General features: G+C 38.7%; 1 protein-coding gene across 1 annotated transcript in view; it reads right to left on the bottom strand.

Moving 5' to 3' along the window:
• Positions 1 to 19,978, bottom strand: part of MND1 (meiotic nuclear divisions 1) — a 119,373-nt gene that overhangs the window by 17,027 nt on the left and 82,368 nt on the right. Inside the window, exon 6 of the mRNA XM_043972542.1 lies at positions 14,139 to 14,253. Coding sequence (XP_043828477.1) covers positions 14,139 to 14,253 — 115 coding nt within the window. The remainder of the gene's footprint in view (positions 1 to 14,138; positions 14,254 to 19,978) is intronic.

The following is a 19,978-nucleotide window of genomic DNA, read 5'->3' as shown; positions in this document are numbered from 1 at the left end:
ACTCTTCTACAAACAATTTTTCATTCTCTTTTCATGCTGCATCCATTCAAATTCCTGGCCTGGCATTCAAGGCTTTCCCCAATCTGATGACACCCTATCTTTTCAGTCTTATTTCATGTTACTTTCTTTTGCTTTCACATACTCTATACTCCAGCACAATTGGAATATTAACCTTCCTATATTGGTTCATGCTCTTCTCTAGGCCTGAAAATGGTCTCCCTCTCAGCCCAAGTCAAACTGCCTACATTTCTTGGAAGTTTTCCAGGATCTTACCAAATGATAACAACCTTCCCTCTTTCAAACTCAATATCTCACATAGAGCTTTAATCTGATTGACTCCAGCATACTTATTGAATAATATTGTATATCATAGTTATCTATGTTAGTGTTTTATACCCCTTTTACAAGGGGTCAGTCAAGCAACTAGCATTTATGTACCTATTGTCTACTGGGTACTGAGGATACAAAGAAAGGCAAAAACCCCAAACCCAGACAAATAAAAAGCCATCTCTGCCCTTAAGGAGCCCACAGTCTGGTGGGGAAGACAACATGCAAACAACAATATACAAACAAGATATAGACGGGATAACTCATGGGAGGTCTCAGAAGGAAGGCATTAAGATTTAGGAATGCTGGAAAAGGCTTCTGGTGGAAAGGACAACTTTAGCTGAGACCTGAAGGAAGCTGAGAGAGCCAAGAGCCAAAAATGAGGAGGGAGAGTATTCCGGGAATGGGAGATAGCAATGAAAATGTTTGGAGTCAGGAGATAGAGCATCATGTGTGAGGACAATAGGAAGGCCAGTGTCATTGGACAACTGAGTGCACGGAGAGAAGATAAAAGATGAGAGAAAAGGTGAGGAAGGGCACCTTACAAAGGGGCTCTTTCCTACATTTTATAGATCATGCTGGAGATAAAAGAATTAATGGAGTTAACTGAATAGGAGGGGGTAACACGGTCAGACTTGCATTTTAGGAAGATCAATTTTATAAGTGAGAATGGATTGGAATGAAGAGAGACTTGAGGCAAGTAGATCAACCAGTAAGCCATTCTATTAGTTTAAGTTTGAGGTGATTGATGGTGATGGCAGATCTATACATACACACAGACACACACACCCACACACACCTGTGTGTGTATATATATATATATATATACACACACACACACATACATATATATGCTGGGGTTTTTTGTTTTTGTTTTTGCAGGGCAATGGGGGTTAAGTGACTTGCCCAGGGTCACACAGCTAGTAAGTGTCAAGTTTCTGAGGTCAAATTTGAATTCAGGTCCTCCTGAATCCAGGGCCAGTGCTTTTTCCACTGTGCCACCTAGCTGCCCCCACATACATGTATATGCAAACAATGTATATGTATGTATATATGATGTTATAAAGGTAGAAATGACAGGATTTGGCAACGGATTGGATATGGAAGGGTGGGATAGAGTAAGATGTGAAGGACGATTTCTAGGTTGCAAGCTTGTATGACTAGATGGATGGTGTTATCATTGACAATAACAGGGAAGTTAGGAGGAGGTGACAGTATGGAGAGAATGACAATGAGTTCACACGCCCACAAAGCTATCAAACCATTCATACCCTTTTGATCCAGTGATATTGCTACTGGGTCTATAACCCAAGAGATCAAATAGAGAGGACAAGTATTCATGCACATGATTTTATATATAAATACACGCACATATATGTATACATGTGTGTTAGCTCTTGTGGTAGCAAAGAACTGGAAACTGAGAGCATGCCCATCAACTGGGGAATGGCTGAACAAGTTATGGTATATGAATGAGATGGAATATTATTTTGCTGTAAGAATGATGAAGGGGATGGTTTCAGAAAAACCTGGGAAGACTCGTATGAACTGATACAAAGTAAAGTGAGCAGAACCTGGAGAATAATTTATATAGTAATAGCAACATGATAAAGATAATCAACTCTGGCGTAGTAACTCTGAAAAACATTGACAAACCAGAATTCCAAAGGATTCATGATGAAACATGGTATCTACCTCTAGATAAGAGAGCAGATTGAAGCATATTTTCTTCTATTTCTTTTTTCTTTTTTTTCCCTTGCAATGTGACTAATAGAGACATCTGATTTGCATGGCTATGAATGTTTACAATCGATTTTATTTTTTTTTCCTTCTCAACAACTGGGGGAAAGGAAGGAAGGAGGCAGAGAAATTTGGAATTGAAAATAAAATAAAATAAAATTGAATTTTAAAAGAAGATAATTAATTTAGTTTTGGATATGCTGGATTTAAGATGTCCATGAGACATCTAATTCAAGATGTCCAATAGGCAGGTGGAAATATGAGACTGGAGATCAAGAGAGACGTTAGGGCTGGATAAGTAGATCTGAAAATTACTTGTATGGAGATGATACCTGAAACCATAGGAACTGATGAGATCAAGTGAAACAGTATAGAGGGAGAAGAGAAGAAGACTCAGGACAGAGCCTTACAGGATCATCAGTGTTATACTGGGTGAAGGTGAAGATTCAACAAAAGAGACAAAGAAGTAGATAGAGTGGCATCATAAACATCTAAAGACAAAAGAGTTATGAAGAGGGGGATCAGCAGTGTTAAAGGCTGTGGGGAGATCAAGAAGGGTGAGTATTGATTTGTCAATCAATCAATATACATATATTAAGTACCTACATGCCACTACTCCATGCCAAGCACTGCACTCAGCTCTGGGGATACAAAAAGAGGCAAAGGAGTTTATGCCCTCAAGGAGCTTACTGGCACCTTGAAGAGAGAAGTTTTGGACTTTGTTGGCCTAAGCTGTAAAGTGGTAGGGCGCAAATTCAAGGCAATGTTTGTCATTTTCCTTTTTTATTTTCTTTGGCCATTTGACAAATGTGGGAAGGGATCTTAGAGTTGCTTTAATTTACGTTTCTCTAATTATTAGTGATTTGGAGCATTTTTTTTCCCTATGGTTGTTCATAGTTGGATTTCATCCTTTGATCATTTATCAGTGGGATAATTTATTCCTTAAAATACTATTTTGAACTGAAACTCATTTTTTTAAATTTCTAAAATAGTTTCATTTTTATAAAAATGGAAATGTGTTTGTAAAAGTAAAATTTCAGTGATTGGTAGAGAATTGGAGGAAGAATATTGCCAGACAGAATAAAAATATCTGTATCATGATGATTTGCTGACTGGTTTTAGTTGCCCTCTACCTAATTTCACCCACAAAATGAAAATATGATATTAGTTAAATTACACCTCTGGAGGAAAAGGGCTCTAGGAACTAATGAGGACACATTCTAAATACTTAGTTATTATTAGTATTAACTTAGCTACTTAACTTGTTTTACTTAAAAACATTCCCTGAAGGTTTGGAATAGGCATGAAAATATTAGGTTAATATAGGAATAATGGTATAGTGGATAGAGGGTCAGGCTGGGAGACAGGAAGACCTGAATTCAAATCTGGCCTTAGCCATGAGTTGTGTGATCCCAGGCAAGTCACTTAACCCTGTTTGCCTCAATTTCCTCATCTGTAAAATGAGCTGGAAAAGGAATAGCAAACCATTACAGTATTGTTCCCAAGAAAACCCCAAATGGGGTCATGATAAGTCAGACATAACTAAATGATAAAGTGGTGGGTATAGAATCAGGCCTCAGAGCTAAAAAGACCTGGGTTCAAGACCTGCTCCAACACATGGTGGCTGTGTGACCCTAGACAAGTCACAAACTCTTAGGGCTCTCAGCAACTCTCCAAAACTATAGTTTTAGCAAAATGCCGACATGCAATGATAGTTTCCCCAGTCTCAATGAAATCACAGGTATCCTTACCCTATAACAGAAAGCAGAAAACAGCTGTCCAAAATGGAGCTAGCTGACAAGTATAATAATTGATTGTGATTTGGGGACCCCATCTTTGGCTAAAATTAGAAAGCCTCGGGCATACCCCACATGGCTCCCATTGCCCTGGGTACGCCCTGGCTCCCTCCACCCAGCGGGGATATGCACAGAAATCCCATGCCCCAGCTGGCCCTGGGCGCCACCCCTAGGGGTGCCAATGAATTAGCTTGGGGTGTGTGGGTGGTCAGCCTGGGTTTCCTGTGAGAGAAGGGTTTTTTATTCTGGGGGGGGGGTGTAGAGGAGAGAGGAGGAGGAGACAAGAGGAGAAGAGAGAGAGAAGAATTCACCAGCAGCAGGCAGAAGTGCAGGGGGACATAGAGAGAGTTAAATGCAAAGCAGCTGAGTCTGGTGGGTGAGTTTACAAGCCGTATTCCTGCTTTTCTTTGTCCTTATTTCTAAATTTGTTCTCATCAATAAACCCTGGGAGTTTTTTGCTTTTTTGAAAAGAGGCTTTTTAATCTTGTTTCTTATCAGTCTGGGAGAAACAGTTGGGGAGGGGGCAGTGTGGAAGAGAGGAGGCTCAGGACCTAGAGGTCCCCCGTTGTTTTCCAAGTCCCAGCATTGCAGCTTGCCTCCCAATTAACTCTTCCCATATTAAATTTGGCCCTTACGGATTGGTGGCCCGTACAGGGATTAACGAACCTGGGTGATCTTTTAAAACCCCCCTTACACAAGCCACAAGTGCATCTGAATTAGAATTTATTTTTTCTCCTTAAAAGCATCCTGTTTGATGGTAATCCATACAAATCTGTGAACTTGGGTTACACTTAATTTAAATATTTTGTATGCTGAAGATCTCTCTATGACAGGGTGTTAATTCTAAGTTATGATTTATAATTATTTAGAGAAACTTGTATGGATGGTCTGGTTAAGACAGTTGCAAGAAAATTCAAATGCAGGTAACTTTTTTATTCAATAAAAGATCTTTTAAAACCTTAAAAAACAGAAAGGAAGGAAGGAAGGAAGGGAGGGAGGGAGGAAAGGAGGGAGCAAAGGAATTAGAAAATGAAATATAAATCCATGTGTTACCTATTTATGTCATAGTATTTATTAACTTTTAAGGTTTGTTATATCATCCTAAAACTGTTATAGAATAATAATTTCATGTGACTCAAGCAAAATGGAATATCATATGAAGAGTAACTGAGTAATAAAGCATTTTTAGCTTCTCTATGACATACATATTTACAATATAATAAAAATGCTGTGAGAACAGTTTAAAGCTAATAGCCATGCAGCAATTACTCCCTAGTAAATACATGATTAAGTATTATCTAGAAATACTATCATACTGTTCCTGATCACAATCTACTAAATTACTAGTCTTGAGCACTAAACAATACCCTTGTGGCCTTGAAGACTTAGAAAAGACTACTCTAGTAGCCTGGTAAAGGTGAATGCCTGGCACTGCTGGGACCAAGGGTACCAGGACTTATGAAGATGTTAGGTCACTAGGGCAGTAGGAGGAACATAATGAATAGGAGGAGGGGGATTAATATCTTTAAGGGGCAGCGATTTCAAGGCAGGGTTAGGGTTTACAAAGGAGAAAGGAATTAGAGCAGGAAAGGTTGGCCTTTCACCATTTTTTTTTCTTCTGCTTCGTTTCTGTTTTCCTCATTAGCATCTTTCCATCTTCATCATAATGTTCAATAGTCAGTCAATATACATTTAAGCACTTACTAGGTGCCAGGCACTGTGCTAAGCCTGCCACATTGGAATTGAGTCTGGATCTAAGAGTTCTTTGGCATAGGGGACTCCCAAGTGAAGAGAATCCTTCTACCAATGTACTCAGTACCTTCCTTGCAACTTTACCTGTAAAAAGCTGTCTAGGGCACTGATGGGTTAAATACCTTGCCCATGGTCACATAGCCAATATGTGTCTGAACTAATTGTTCTTGGTTTTGAGACTCTCTATTCACCATGCTCAGTTGCTTCTCTTAGATATACATAGTAGGTGCTTAATAAATGCTTGTAGATTGATTTAAATTGATTGATTGGCTAAAATATAGAACTGAAACATACTTTTATTATTTGTTGTATTTGCTGATAAAGGATTGTGTTTATGTCAGGAATCACCTCCTCCATGTAGCCTGATGCTTTCCTACTCAAATCCGTCTTGCTAACATTGGATCTCTCCTACATATTGACATTTTAATTTGTATCATGGCTACTTGTGTATTGTCTTTGACTTATGCTAAATTGCTCTTTGAGGGAAGACCTAGAGATGACCCACCTGACTAAGTTCAGAGAGGCTCCTCTCCAGTCAGTCAACCAACCAACACTTGCCACAGTGGTTCTTAACTTTTTTTGTATCACGGATTCCTTGGGCAGTCTGGAGATGCCTAGGGAACCCTTCTCAAAAGTGTTTTTAAAAGCATAAAATAAAATACATAGGATTACAAAGAAACTGATTGTATTGAAATGAAGATGTTCAAAGACATCTATCCCAAATCTTTCTACTCACTCCTTGGGAGTCCATGGACCCCAGAGAAAGAATTTCTCCAGCTTGCTATATGCTACTGTATGAGGCGCTGGGGAAACAAAGAAAGGCAAGAACAGTTCCTGGCCTCAGTTCGAATAGGAGGAGACAATATGTAAAGAACTAAGTATGTACAAGATATATACAGAAGAGATGGGCGATAATCTCAAATGATGCCAGCAAGGCTGGCCACCTGGAAGGAATTTTTCAGGCCATAGTAACTCACAGAAACTATTACATTGTTCATAGATTGAGGCCTGGAAGGGGCTTCAGAGGCCATTGAGACTAACCCTCTTAGGATTTAATAGAAGAGAACACAGAGGCCCAGTGCATGTAAGTGATTTGTTGCGGATGACATGGGACGGCAGCAACAGAAGGATTTGAATACAGGGCCCAGTACTCATTCTGCCACATCATGTTTGCCTGGTGGGACTATGAAATGAAGTGATAGAGAAGCTTCCCTCGCTGATGAAATCATGGCTCCTTAAAGTCGAGATTTTAATGGAATGAACACAGATTGCCAGACTAATCTGAATTTCAAAGTGTAACAATTTTCTAATTGTTACAGTCAAGACCAGAGTTTTCTAATTATGAATGTTGCTATTAATGAAATTTCTTACTTAAAGAAACCAGGCTTTACTATTACATATACTCAACCATCCTTATTTTGGTGTGTAATTTCTTAAAAACGATTTTGTCCCCAGTGGATAACTGGGAAGTTTCCAAAGGAACTGCAAACTCTCAGCAACTACATGAAAGATTACTCCAAAATAACTAAGAAAAGAAATTCAAACTGAAAGAAATTCACGGAGGTTTCACTTGACACTTAGTAAACTGTCAGGATGAAAAAGTATAAAAACTGTCAATGTTGGAGTGGCTCTTGGGAAGCCAGGAACACTAATATACTGTTGGTGGAGGAGCTGGAAATTAGTTTAACTTTTTGGAAACTCATTTGGAATTATGTGAGAAAGGTCATTAAATTGTTTGTAGACTTTGGCCTTGAAATCCCACTGTTGGGTATATGTTCCAAGGAGGTCATGCACAGAAAGACGTCCCATATTCACCAAAATATTTATAGCAACATTTTGTGGCAGCAAAAACTGGAAACAAAGCAAATGCCCATTGACTAAATAAACTAAATAAACTGATATATGAATACAATTAAATATTACTGTGCTTATGACAAATAACACATATGAGGAATTTAGAGAAATACAGGAAAACTTATGAGTCACTGCAGAAAACATTAAACAAATAGGAATATGTGCAATGTATGCTGTTCAGTTGCTTTTCAGTCGTGTTTGACTTCGTGACCCAATTTGGGATTTTCTTGGCAAGGATACTGGAGTGATTTACCATTTCCTTCTCCAGCTCATTTTACCTCAAACACTTACTAGCTGTGTGACCCTGGGCAAGTCCTTTAACCCCAATTGCCTTAAACATCTGTGGCCATTTCCAGCCATCCTGATTTATATCTTGCCAGTTGACCCAGATGGCTCTGGAGGAAAGAGTGAGGCTGGTGACCTTGTACAACCTTCCCTCACTTAAATCCAATTCACTGCAAGTCATGACATCACCCCAATGTCACAGTCCTCTTCAAGAATGAAGGACAAGGGGCAGCTAGATGGCGCAGTAGATAGAGCACTGGCCCTGGATCCAGGAGGACCTGAGTTCAAATCCGGCCTCAGACACTTAACACTTACTAGCTGTGTGACCCTGGGCAAGTCACTTAACCCCAATTGCCTTACAAAAAAAAAAAAAAGAATGAAGGACAAAAAACAATGAAAACAAACAACAAACATTTTACAGATGAGCAAATGTTGGCAAACAGGTTAAGTGATTTGCCCAGAGTCACACAGCTAATAAATTATTTGAACTCAGGAAGATGAGTCTTCCCAATACCAGGTCTGACACACTATTCACTGAGCCACCTAGCTGCACTGACATACAATGTATATAGTAATATAAGAAAATGTAATTCTCTCTTTTTCCTTGGAGAGGGAAATAAGTATAGAATGATATATATACTGGCACACATTTCCTGTGTCCATTTTTTTTTTTATGAATTGATTTTCTTACAAAGTAGGCGCAATATAAGTGTTTATTCCTTTCTCTTCCCTTTCCCTCTTTTTTGCAAGGGAAGGTTCACTGAATGGGTGGGCATAAGTGGAAATTATTGTGATAAAAGAAAAGCATGGCTAAAATGTTAATTTTTTAAAAAAGGTAATTTAGCTCTCATGGTAATTGAGAATAATAAGCTCAGCCCACTCAAAATCAAAAAACTATTCTCCCTTTCATTAAGTGTCTCATTAACATCAAAGTACAACAAAAAAGGAGTATTTTGCTATGAAGAAGCTGGCAAAAAATGGTTTTTACAAATAAAAATGAAAACAATTAGAATGCCATAATGTGTGGAATTTGTTTAACTGATCATCAATCTTTGTTTACACCCATTCAGCTATGGAAAAAGATGGACACAGTAAGGTATTTGCTCTGAATCAGTTAGAAGGGATTACAGAATCTCAGATCAAGTCTAGAAGGGATCTGAGATGTCTCCCAGCCCCAATCTCTCTGAACCAGTCAGGGAGGTTCAATGATTTGCCCAGAATCATAAAGGTAGTAAGTGCTAGAAGCATAATTTGAACCTAGGACCTCTACTTCAAATTCAGTGCTCTTTCCTCTGTACCATGCTATCTTGTATAAAGATCTAGGGAGATCCTAGAGGGAATTAAGACTTTTACCCTCTTGAAAATGATTTACGGTTTGGGAAGAAGGAGGTTATCAGCACAACAAAGAGGCTGTCACTTGTTACAGAGAATTAATCTGTGAGAAGTAGCTCTGGACAAGACAGGCAACCTTTGATGTCTTCTTTAACGAGCTGCCTGCACTTCTTCATGAAGGTGAGTCACCAGTGGGTCCAGATTCCCAGGAATAGCTTCGCCCACTCCTGCTTTGATGTGATCCTGTTCAGTGATTGCCATGTAACTAGTTACATTTGATTTAAACGGATCTCCATTAAAATAATTTATAATGACTCCTTTCAGTGCAATCCAGGGAGTGCTTTCTTCTGCTGGAACACATGCTTAGTGTGAAAAGGGGTCCTGATGCCCACTCCTTAGGTCCACTAGTGACCTGTGTCTCTCCTGACTATATTACTTAGATGGCAGGGAGTGATATTCTCAGTTAGTTAACCTGGGCCCTTCTGCCCTCCAGTAATGAAAGGAGCTCTTTCTTTAAGATGGAATGTTCTTCAAGCATGGCTCCAAAGAATAGATAGAGGAAGACTCCTCTAACACACACACACACACACACACACACACACACACACACACACACACACACACACACACACACACGGGGTAGAAAGTCCACCTCTTCCTCACTGAGGCGCCTTACACCTATGAAATCACAGGTTTGGAAAAAAAACAACATCGTGGGCCAGTGCATATATTTTCAGATTTTTTTTCAATGAATTAATCATTTTTGCTTTTTTTTCTTTTAAAATATTCTTAAAAATTATTATATTTGATGGTTCTCTAGAGAAAGGGAGAGGGAAGACAATGGGGAAATTTAAGCAATATTTAAAATATCGATAACATTTATTTTTGAAAAAGGAGGGGAAGTTTCTTTTTACATGCAAAATGATCTTATGGAGAACATTTTAATTCTCTCTGAGGAGGATCCCATAAAAATATAACTTTGATTTTTTTACTTAAGTTAACTCCTTTAGAGCTGTGGCAAGACAAACATGCTCATCCCACTCCTGGTGGAGCTCACTGAACTGGTTACACAATTTGGAATTCTGCAAGAAAAGTTACAAAAAGGATTCATGTTCTTTGACTCTGAGACTCTACTACTTGGGCCATACCCTAAAGAGGTGACTGCCAGTAAGGAAAAAAAAATGTAAATTGAGGGAATGCCCACTAATTGGGGAACGACTGAACAAGATGTGGTATATGACTTCGATGGAATACTATTGTGTTATACAAAATAATGAGCAGGAAGGTTTCTGAAAAAAACTGGAAAGACTTATGTGAATTGACACAAAGTGAAGTAAGCAGAACCAGGACAACACTGTACACAGCAATAGTAACATTATAATGATGATCAACTGTGAAAGAATTGGCTACTTTTGATCAAAACAATGACCAAAGGTAATTCCAAAGGACTCATGATGAAAAATGCTCTCTACCTCCAGAGAGAGAACTGATGAACTCTGAATAAAAATCAAAGTAGAATATTTTTCCCTTGCCTTTTTTTTTGGCAATATGGCTAATATGGAAATATGTTTTGCCTGATTTCACATGTATAATTTTTTAATTCTATTTTTTGTGGGACAACCAGGGTTAAGTGACTTGCCCAGGGTCACATAGCTAGTAAGTGTCAAGTATCTGAGGCCCGATTTGAATTCCTGAATCCAGGGCCTGTGCTCTATTCACTGCACCACCTAGCTGTCCCCTCACATGAATAATTCATATAATGTTGCTTTTCCTTCACGATCAGTAGGGGAGAGTTTAGAAGGGGGGTAAGAATTTGGAACTAAAAAAAAAATTAGAAAATAAAGCTCTTAATTGTTTTAAAAAGAGAGACAAGAACCATGTGCACAGTTTCGTGGAAGCATTATCTGAGGTAAGAAAGCTGGAAACAACACATGTACCCAATAACTGGGCTACTAGTTGGGTTTGGAAGGTTTTTTTGGGCCTAGTTCTATGATTTCACAAGTGCACAAGGAACCCTCCATGAAGAAACTCCCTCTACCAATGCAGATCTACAACTCAGAGAGACGCGTTTGAAGCAATAACAGTAAATTGCCCAGGGTGTGTCAGACCTGGATTTTTCTGAACAAGGCAGGCCCTTTATCTGTATCCCCTGTTGCTTCTCTATGGAAAGTTACTGTACCACAAAGAAGGGTAAATATGAAGAATCTGGAGAAACATGACGAGACTTAAAGGAGAAAAAGCTGAGCTCAAAGAACTGCACAGTGATTTTAACAATGTAATTAAAGACAAGAACAAGAGCGGGGAAGACTCAGGCCGAGTACAGCAGTACAGCACTGTGCTGGAAGTCAGGGAGATCCATCTTCATGAATTCAAGACCTGCCTCAGACACTAGCTGTGTGATCTGGGCAAATCACTATACTCTGCCTCAGTGTCCTCATCTGTAAAATGAGCTGGAGAAGGAAATGGCAAATTGCTGCAATGTCTCTGCCAAGAAAACTCCAGATGGGATCTTGAAGAGTCGGATACAAATGAAAAAGGATTAAACGACAAAAAAAAACCCCAAAACAAAACAGTGGCTAAGATCAATAGCGAGCTAGCTACCAAAATGAACACATACACCCTCCTGTCTGTTAATGATCAGTAAACCAAAGGGGAAAGTGACAGATACTATTAATAACAACCCAACTAGGTGTAGTTTGCTTAACTCTTTAGAGGGAAGGCATTTCACAATGAGGTTTGTTTGACTGTTGGCTGCATAGTATCTGTTGGGCAACATAAAGGTATCAATAAATTTAAAAAGAAAATAAATGAAACCTTTCATACTTAGTCCAACCTAACTATTGGTATTTAATACGTAATGTAATTATACCCATTTAATATGCCATCAAGTGCCAGCTTGGCTTTATTCCAAAGAAACTGTTGGGCATAGTAGTATAAAAATTAATTCTTTAAGTAATACCTTTCTAAATTCTCTTAAAGCTTTCCTTCTACCATATACAGTTACAATAATCCTGAAAACAGTATTTAAAATGTTTTTCTAACTTAGTCATATTACCTAATAATAAGGTGCTCTAAACATGAAAAAAAATCCAGGGTAATTTTATTGTTTATTATTATTGTATCTTGTTCATCTGAAAGATGTTTTTAACTCCTTAAATACTATTAAACATCCACCTTTATAAAATATATACTGGAGCATGGGTAGAACCATACACAGATCCATAGAATCCAAATCTATGGTTGTGGTAACACACCATAACTTTAACTTCTTTGCTTCTGGGGCATAACCATAATTTTTTTTTTTTTTTTAGTTTTCTTTTTAGTGAGGCAATTGGGGTTAAGTGACTTGCCCAGAGTCACACAGCTAGTAAGTGTTAAGTGTCTGAGGCCGGATTTGAACTCAGGTCCTCCTGACTCCAGGGCCGGTGCTCTATCCACTTCACCACCTAGCTGCCCCGGGGCATAACCATAATTAACTGGCATTAGGATAGGAGAATACAAAAGGAAAAATGCAAAACTTTGGAGATGTGCCAGTTTCCCAGTTTTCTGCTTCTTATTGATTTCCCTTTGGTACTCTCTCTTATTGACTTTTTTTTTTTCCCTTGCAGAGCAATGAGGGTTGAGTGATTTGCCCAGGGTCACACAGCTAGTAAGTGTCAAATGTCTAAGGCTGGATTTGAACTCAGGTCCTCCTGAATCCAGGGCCGGTGCTTTATCCACTGTGCCACCTAGCTGCCCCTCTTACTGACTTTCAATGGTACCACCATGATGCCCTCTTGATGGTTGTGGCAGATCTCTAGCTGGAATGAAGACACTCAGTGATAAATTACTTTCTTATATGACCCTTTTGTCAAGTCAAACCCTGTATCTTGTGTCCTCTGATGCCTTAGCTTTCAAAATGCTCATCATTTCTGTGAACAGTTATTATTAAATGTTTCAAGATTCATTGAAATGACTCCCACATACCATGAAAATAGAGTAATTTATATAAGGTGTATTTTCCCAATATAAGTCCTCCATAAAAAATGCTGTTAAAATATGAATGGGATGATATTGAACAAAACTAGGTTTCATTTTCTCATTCACATGGAGAAGAGATGCTAGGGGCAGTGGTGGGTGTGGGGACAGAAGTAATGAACTGTTGGAGCAACATCACAGAATTATCGAAGTTGGAAAGGTTCACATGAAGTCATCTTGCTCCACCTGTAACTTGATCAGGAACCTCCCTCGCCTCATGACATATCTGAGAAAATCTAAGCTCTGCTTAAAGGTCAGTGAAGGGAACCCCACTACCTTCAGACACATTGAACTCCAGTTTTAATTGGAGTACCCTACAAGAATGCCATACCTAATAGGGTTTACAACCCATACATAAATAATATGAAATAATTGAACAAAACCTCCTAATACACATATAAGAGACCTAATTAAGTCTCTACATTACCCCCATTTTTAACACATTTTGGGAGGGTAGTAAAAGGAGACATCTACTAGAGTCTTGTTCATAGACAAAGTGAGGCTTGCAAAAAGTTTAACTTTGCTCTAATCAGTCTAGGTAGGACTCATGAAGGACATAAGATTTCAAGAGTTGTTTGAATAATGGAGGGAAGAGTTTTGGTAGACTGAATTGTTAAGCAGTGCATTCTAAGTGTCTGGTCTACTTTCAGATAAAGTTCTGAAGCAGGGGTGGCACAACCAAATGAACATACTGAAGTAAATTGCTTTTACTATAGGACAATTGGCATATATTTTCTAGTTTTCTAATTTTTTCTAATTAAATGGTTAGGCTTTCATAACCAATTCCCTACTCTCCTAAATTTCAGAAGCCTTTTCTCCTTTGCAGATCAAGGAGATGCATTATATTAATTATTTGCATTTATTAAATATTTGCTACATGGATAGAACCACTATTTGCCCTGGCTTAACATTTAAAATATCATCAGAAAGAGATGGAAACTAAGTAAACAGTAATAATTCTTTCACTAATTTACTCATAAAAGGCTTCTATTCATCATAGACATTAAGCACAGTCAAGTCGGGAAACAAACTTACGTATTTCTTCTACAACTTCAGGATCACATTCTTTGTATTTTTCTAATTCAGCCTTTAGCTGCTCCTTCTGCTGCCGGAGGGAAGTGAGCTCTTTTGAGAGTGAGGCACGTTCTTCCTGTGTTCAAAATAATTTCATGGGCCACAATCATCACAAAGAAAATCTGGTTTAAGAAAAAGCTCAAATCCCGAACATGCATCTCCATAGGATTTCATCATAGATGTTGTGATGAAATAATGGGATTTAGCAGATACTCAAAGACCCACCTGGAGATTAATCTATACTGATTGAATCAGGTGAGAGTGATTGACTGCTGATTAAGCCTACTTCAAGTTAACTAGATTGTAATCACACCTGGCTATCCCTTAAGAAGGTATTGTTCTCAGAAGCTAGACTGTGAACTCAACTGGAGAACACCTTCAAAACCAATGGATTTGGATGATGCCAACCAATCAGCTTGAAGCAGTGTGTAAGGACTGCCTCTGTTCCAGACCTATAAAAAGCTTCCACAATCAGCTTGCTGGAGGATTCCTGATTAAAGCAGGCTTGTGGCAGAGGACTTGGGGAAGAACCCGACCAGGCTGGAACTCTAAGCTAGATAGGCCTTTTCTCAACTTTCTGAACTCCTTGTGAATACCTGTATGCTTTAATAAATGTTTAATGCCCAAAGACTGGTGCTGAAGCTTCTAATTTAAGGCAACCACAATTTAGATTTTAAACATCACAATATAAAGCTGAGAAGGACCTCAGCAATCAAATTCATTCCCTTCATTTTATGGATGAGGAAACAGGCCCAGCATAGCTAAATGTATTTTCCCAGGCTTTCACATCTGGCTAATAGCTTAAGTATGATTTAACCCAGTCTTTCCTGAATCCTCCTCTGGCCCTCTAGTCACTACATCATGCTGCCTCTTATTTTACTTCTTCTCACCGCCTAGCACACTGTAGGTGCTTAGTTATCTCATACCATGATAAGGACATTAAGCTAGAGACTAACTGATCTTCTTACCAATTCCCCTTTAGCCTTGACAAATCCTTGATTTTTAAGTTTGGGCTCCTCATTTCCAGTGGTTTTTGTCCTTGTTTTCCAATGAATTATTCTCAAAGGAACTATCCAATGGACCTTAGTCCATTAGAATCTTGGAGGTACTTAAATGCAAATCTCATTCTTGCTTCAAGATTGACCAAACATCCTCCTTTTTTTTTTACTTCAACCATACATATCCTCAATGTCTTGTAGTGTTCTTATCTACAAAGCACCAGTTAAGTATAAATAAAGCAGTCACAGTTCTTATCTCTCTCTCCCTGAAACCTCATATTTCTTTCATGGATGTAGGATGCTAAGGATATGATGAAATGAGCATTCATGAGTAAACAGTGAAGTTACTGTTCAAACTATATATTAATCAATCAATAAACATTTATTAAGCATCTATTATGTGTCAAGCACTATGCTAAGTGCTAGGAATACTATCCAAGTTTTATTTACATATATATATATACATACACACACACACACACACACACACACATATATATTTGGGGGGGGGACAATGAGGGTTAAGTGACTTGCCCAGGGTCACACAGCTAGTAAGTATCAAGTGTCTGAGGCCAGATTTGAACTCAGGTCCTCCTGAATCCAGGGCTGATGTTTTATCCACTGTGTCACCTAGCTGTCCCCGATATATATATATATTTTAAAATATTCCAATAGTCAAAGAGGCTTACTATCTCACAAATGTGAATGATTTCTCTCAACAATGCAGACTACAGCTCAACAATGCTTTCTCATCCTGTGTGATTCCTGTTCATGTCCTAACATAAATTTATCACAAAGCAACCATGTATGTATGTGGGTATATGTGGTTTCGCAGAGGGAATACCTTCCTAAATTTCTCTATAAACAGCGTTAGTCCAAATACTGGCCGCATGCTTCCCTCAAAATCTGGCTCATACAAAACTTATGTAGAACATAATTGCGTCCTTAACACAATTCATTTAATTCAAATAAAGGTATTTTATTTATTTTTATCATCACTGTCTTCATCGTCCTATAGTCTTCACCACTACCCCTGGCATTGGAATGGCAGCTTTTTAAGTCACAGATGACTGACTGAAGGAATAATCTTTTCCAAGAAGTTTAAGTTGGCAGACATTCAGTTATAAGTGGTCATTAGGACTGATTCCAGATCTGTGGAACTCACTGAAACATTTCTCCACATCCCATTATTTCAAAATTCCACTTTCTTACCTCTATATTTTCTGTTCTTCCACCTCTCCCGTATTCCACACTTAATTCAATTTGACAAGTATTTATTATGTGCTTACTGTTAAAGCTCTAAAGTTACACACATTTAAGGTAGTGTGGGAGAGACCAAGGAAGGGGAAGAAAAGAGAAGAGTTAATCTTAATCCATTATGTTACCTTTCTTTCACAGAAAGTCAAATATACATTTTAAATGGAAATGGTATCCAATAAACAGCAACTGAACTTTCTAGTCTCAGTTTTTCCTAACAGGTAGAAAGTTGTAAATATGCAATTCAATGAACCTTTATTATATGTTTCTGTTGAGTGAGAGTCATTATGCTAGGGATACAAAAATAAATGGAGCTTGCTCTCATTGAGAAACTTATCATCTAATTAGGGGAGAGACAGGTGTACCGTTATGGTAAGTACCAAGCAAGGCTCAGGCATGGTGTTCTGAGAAACATGAGGATTAATAATAGTTAACATTTAGATAGAGCTCCACTGTGTATATAATATAGCATTTTGATTCTCACAGCGACCCTATATGTTAGAGGTCAGCTATTGTTGAACTTAGTTTACAGATGAAGAAACTGAGGCTGAGCATAGTGAGCCATGGGGCACAGAGGGGATGGGTAACTGAGGTCATATTCAAACTGAGGTCTTTCTGACTCAAAGTCTAACGCTCTAACCACTATGTAATACTGCCTCACTTTCATTTTGGGACAGAGAAAGTCAGAGGGCTTCATGGAGGAGGTGATACCTGAGTTAGACCTTGAAGGAAAGCAGGAAAGAGCAGATGAGTACATTCCAGACAGGGAGAATGGTGGTATTGTTTGTCCTTCATGTTCTCGAAGAGGACCACGATATCAGGGTGATGTCATGACTTGCAGTGAATTGGATTTAAGTGAGGGAGGACTGTGCAAGGTCACCAACTTCACTCTCCCCTCCAGAGCCATCTGGGTCCAGTGGCAAGATATATATTAGGACAACTGCAGATGGCCCCAGATGTTTGAGGCAGCTGGGGTAAAGTGCCTTGTCCAGGGTCACACAGCTACTAAGTGTCTAAAGTCAGATTTAAACTCAGGTCCTCCCAACTTTAGGGCCACTGCTCTATCCACTATGCTACTTAGCTGCCCCATGGGAATGGTTCATGCAGCAGGAAGAAGGGCAGGACTAAAACAGCAGGACACATCAAGGACAGGAGGTAGGGAAGTAAACAATTTGGTTGGAGTGTTGAATATATCAAATATATGAAAAAAGGTTGGAAGTATAGATTGGAGCCAGATTCTTGATGATCTTGAATTCCAGGATTAAAAATTGATGCTTTATTTGGCTGATAAGGACAGCCACAGAAAGTCTGTATTCAGAGGAGCAGCCACTGAGATGTGTATTAGATGGAATATTTAGTCAAGGATAGGGAGGATGAATTAGGTAAGAGTTAGGCTAGGCACCTACATCCCTTTCCCAAACCACATATTCAACATGAAAGTAAATAAATACTAGAGTTTACCATGTATATGCACCTAAGAAATTAACTGTTAATTTCAATAGGACAATATAATTATTTATCAAATATTCTCTCTACTACCTCCTTGACAAGCTTCTTATACCTCTCAGAACACATGTACCCTTAGTTTGGGAACTCCTGAATTATAGGCAAGGCAGCCAGTTGGGAGGCTATTAGAGTGAGATGAGAGGTCAGGAAGAGATGAGAGCCTGATTTATGATGTTTGTAGTAAGAATGGAAAAGATCAAATAGATGTGAGATATATTATGGAGGCAGCTAGGTGTTGTAGTGGATAGAGCATTAGGCCTAAAGTCAGACTCACCTTCATGATTTCAAATCTGGCCTCAGGCACTTACCAGCTATGAAACCCTGGGCAAGTCACTTAACCCTGTTTGCCTCAGTTTCCTCATCTGTAAAATGAGCTGGAGAAGGAAATGGCAATCCACACTAATATCTTTTCCAACAAATCCCCAAATGAGGTCATGAAGAGTCAGACGTGACTGAAAACAACTCAACAACAACAATAACAACAACATTATGGAAGGGCTGGAGAGAGGGAGAGAATTTGGGACTTAAAAATGTTTTAAATGACTACTAAAAATAAATTAATTTTTAAAAGTTTTAATTAACAAAAACAAAAATTATTGATGAAATTGAAAGAGTAGGAATTAACCTTGACAAGGAAGATTGTTCCATCCTCTGAAACTAGAGGGGGGAAAAGGGGTAGGAGATACTTGAGAGGCTTAAAGGAATAGAGAAAAGGAAGTTGAAAGTGATCCCATCAGATGGCATCTGGAAATGTGAGGTAGAAGGGGAAGTCATCTGTTGGGAGTAAGAGATAAGATAGAGGAACCTAGGCCTGAGTAGAAGAGAGCAGGTTTAGAATAGTCATTGGGGTGAATGTGACAGAAACCAGAATTGGGACACTTCTATCTCTAGTCCGTCTAAGATCCGAGTAGAAGGAAGAATTGGATCACAAATCTGACCAAAAGTTGTAAAATACAATTTGCCTAATAAGACTTGCCTAAAGTTTTGTTCTCAGACTGTTTCTTAACACAGATTCAGGTTCTGATGAAGAGGATGTCAAGACTTTTGACTGTCATCAGAGGATGTTCTACATGTTCAGTGATGTGTATACCCAGGGCTTTGCTATCTGTTTAAGTGTAGCCGAAAGCCATGGTATGATGTCCCCTACACCCCCTACCCTGTAAGTAGTAGACTGAAAATTAAGGAGAAAGGAAAAGATGAAAAAGACTCTTTGGTAATGGTGGAATGAGCATCAAGTGGAAGAGACAGGAAGTTGAGAGGTCCCTCAAGAAGCCAAAGGAAGTTTCTGTCCCAGAGAGATTCTTGCAGAATTACTTTCTATTCCTGGCTGAAAACAACACCCACTCCTTTTCTCACCTCCTTGCAACTATTTCCTGTTTAGGAAGCACCCCAAAGCAATAGCTAATACTCAGCAGTCAGTCTGCCAACCGTAGTACCTAGGTTTCCTGTTAGCTTGAAGGTATTTTTTGCCCAGAATTCCCAATGTTAAAGGGGAGGCAGAGTCAAAAAGTGACCACTGCCATTTGTTTACTGAAGAAACTAAAACAACTCTAGGTCACTTGCAGGTGCTATTTAGAAAATGCTGTCCCTTGAGAAGTTCTTACTGGAATATTACTCTAATTCTAAGAAAAGACCAAAATGAGGAATCTAGAGAAATGTGGGAATGTTTCTATGATTTGATGAATAAAGAAGAAAGCAGAACCAAGAAAATATGCACAACTGCAATAATGTAATGCTTCCAAAGCAAATGAATTCTAATGAATTGTTTGAAAAGATTTTTTGACATATTTTGTTTTGTCATCACTTTCATTTCCAGATATAGTCCTCACTCTCCAGATAGACAATTCATGGAACAAATAAAAGAGTGAAAGGAGAAACCAGCTCAGCAAAATTAATGAAGAGGTCAATTGAGTCAGACAGTATATGTGATTCACACTCAGGTTTCCCTACTTCTGCAAAGAAGGGAGGGGAGGGTGCATTTTCTCTTCCTGACTTTAAGTTTGGTCATTAAATTATACAGTGTTTGGTTTCTTTTGTCGT

The sequence above is a fragment of the Dromiciops gliroides genome, chromosome 6, assembly GCF_019393635.1.
Source record: "Dromiciops gliroides isolate mDroGli1 chromosome 6, mDroGli1.pri, whole genome shotgun sequence".
Classification (NCBI taxonomy): Eukaryota; Metazoa; Chordata; class Mammalia; order Microbiotheria; family Microbiotheriidae; genus Dromiciops; species Dromiciops gliroides.
The sequence above is the reverse complement of the archived record's forward strand: the minus strand, read 5'-3'. Positions and strand labels throughout refer to the sequence as shown.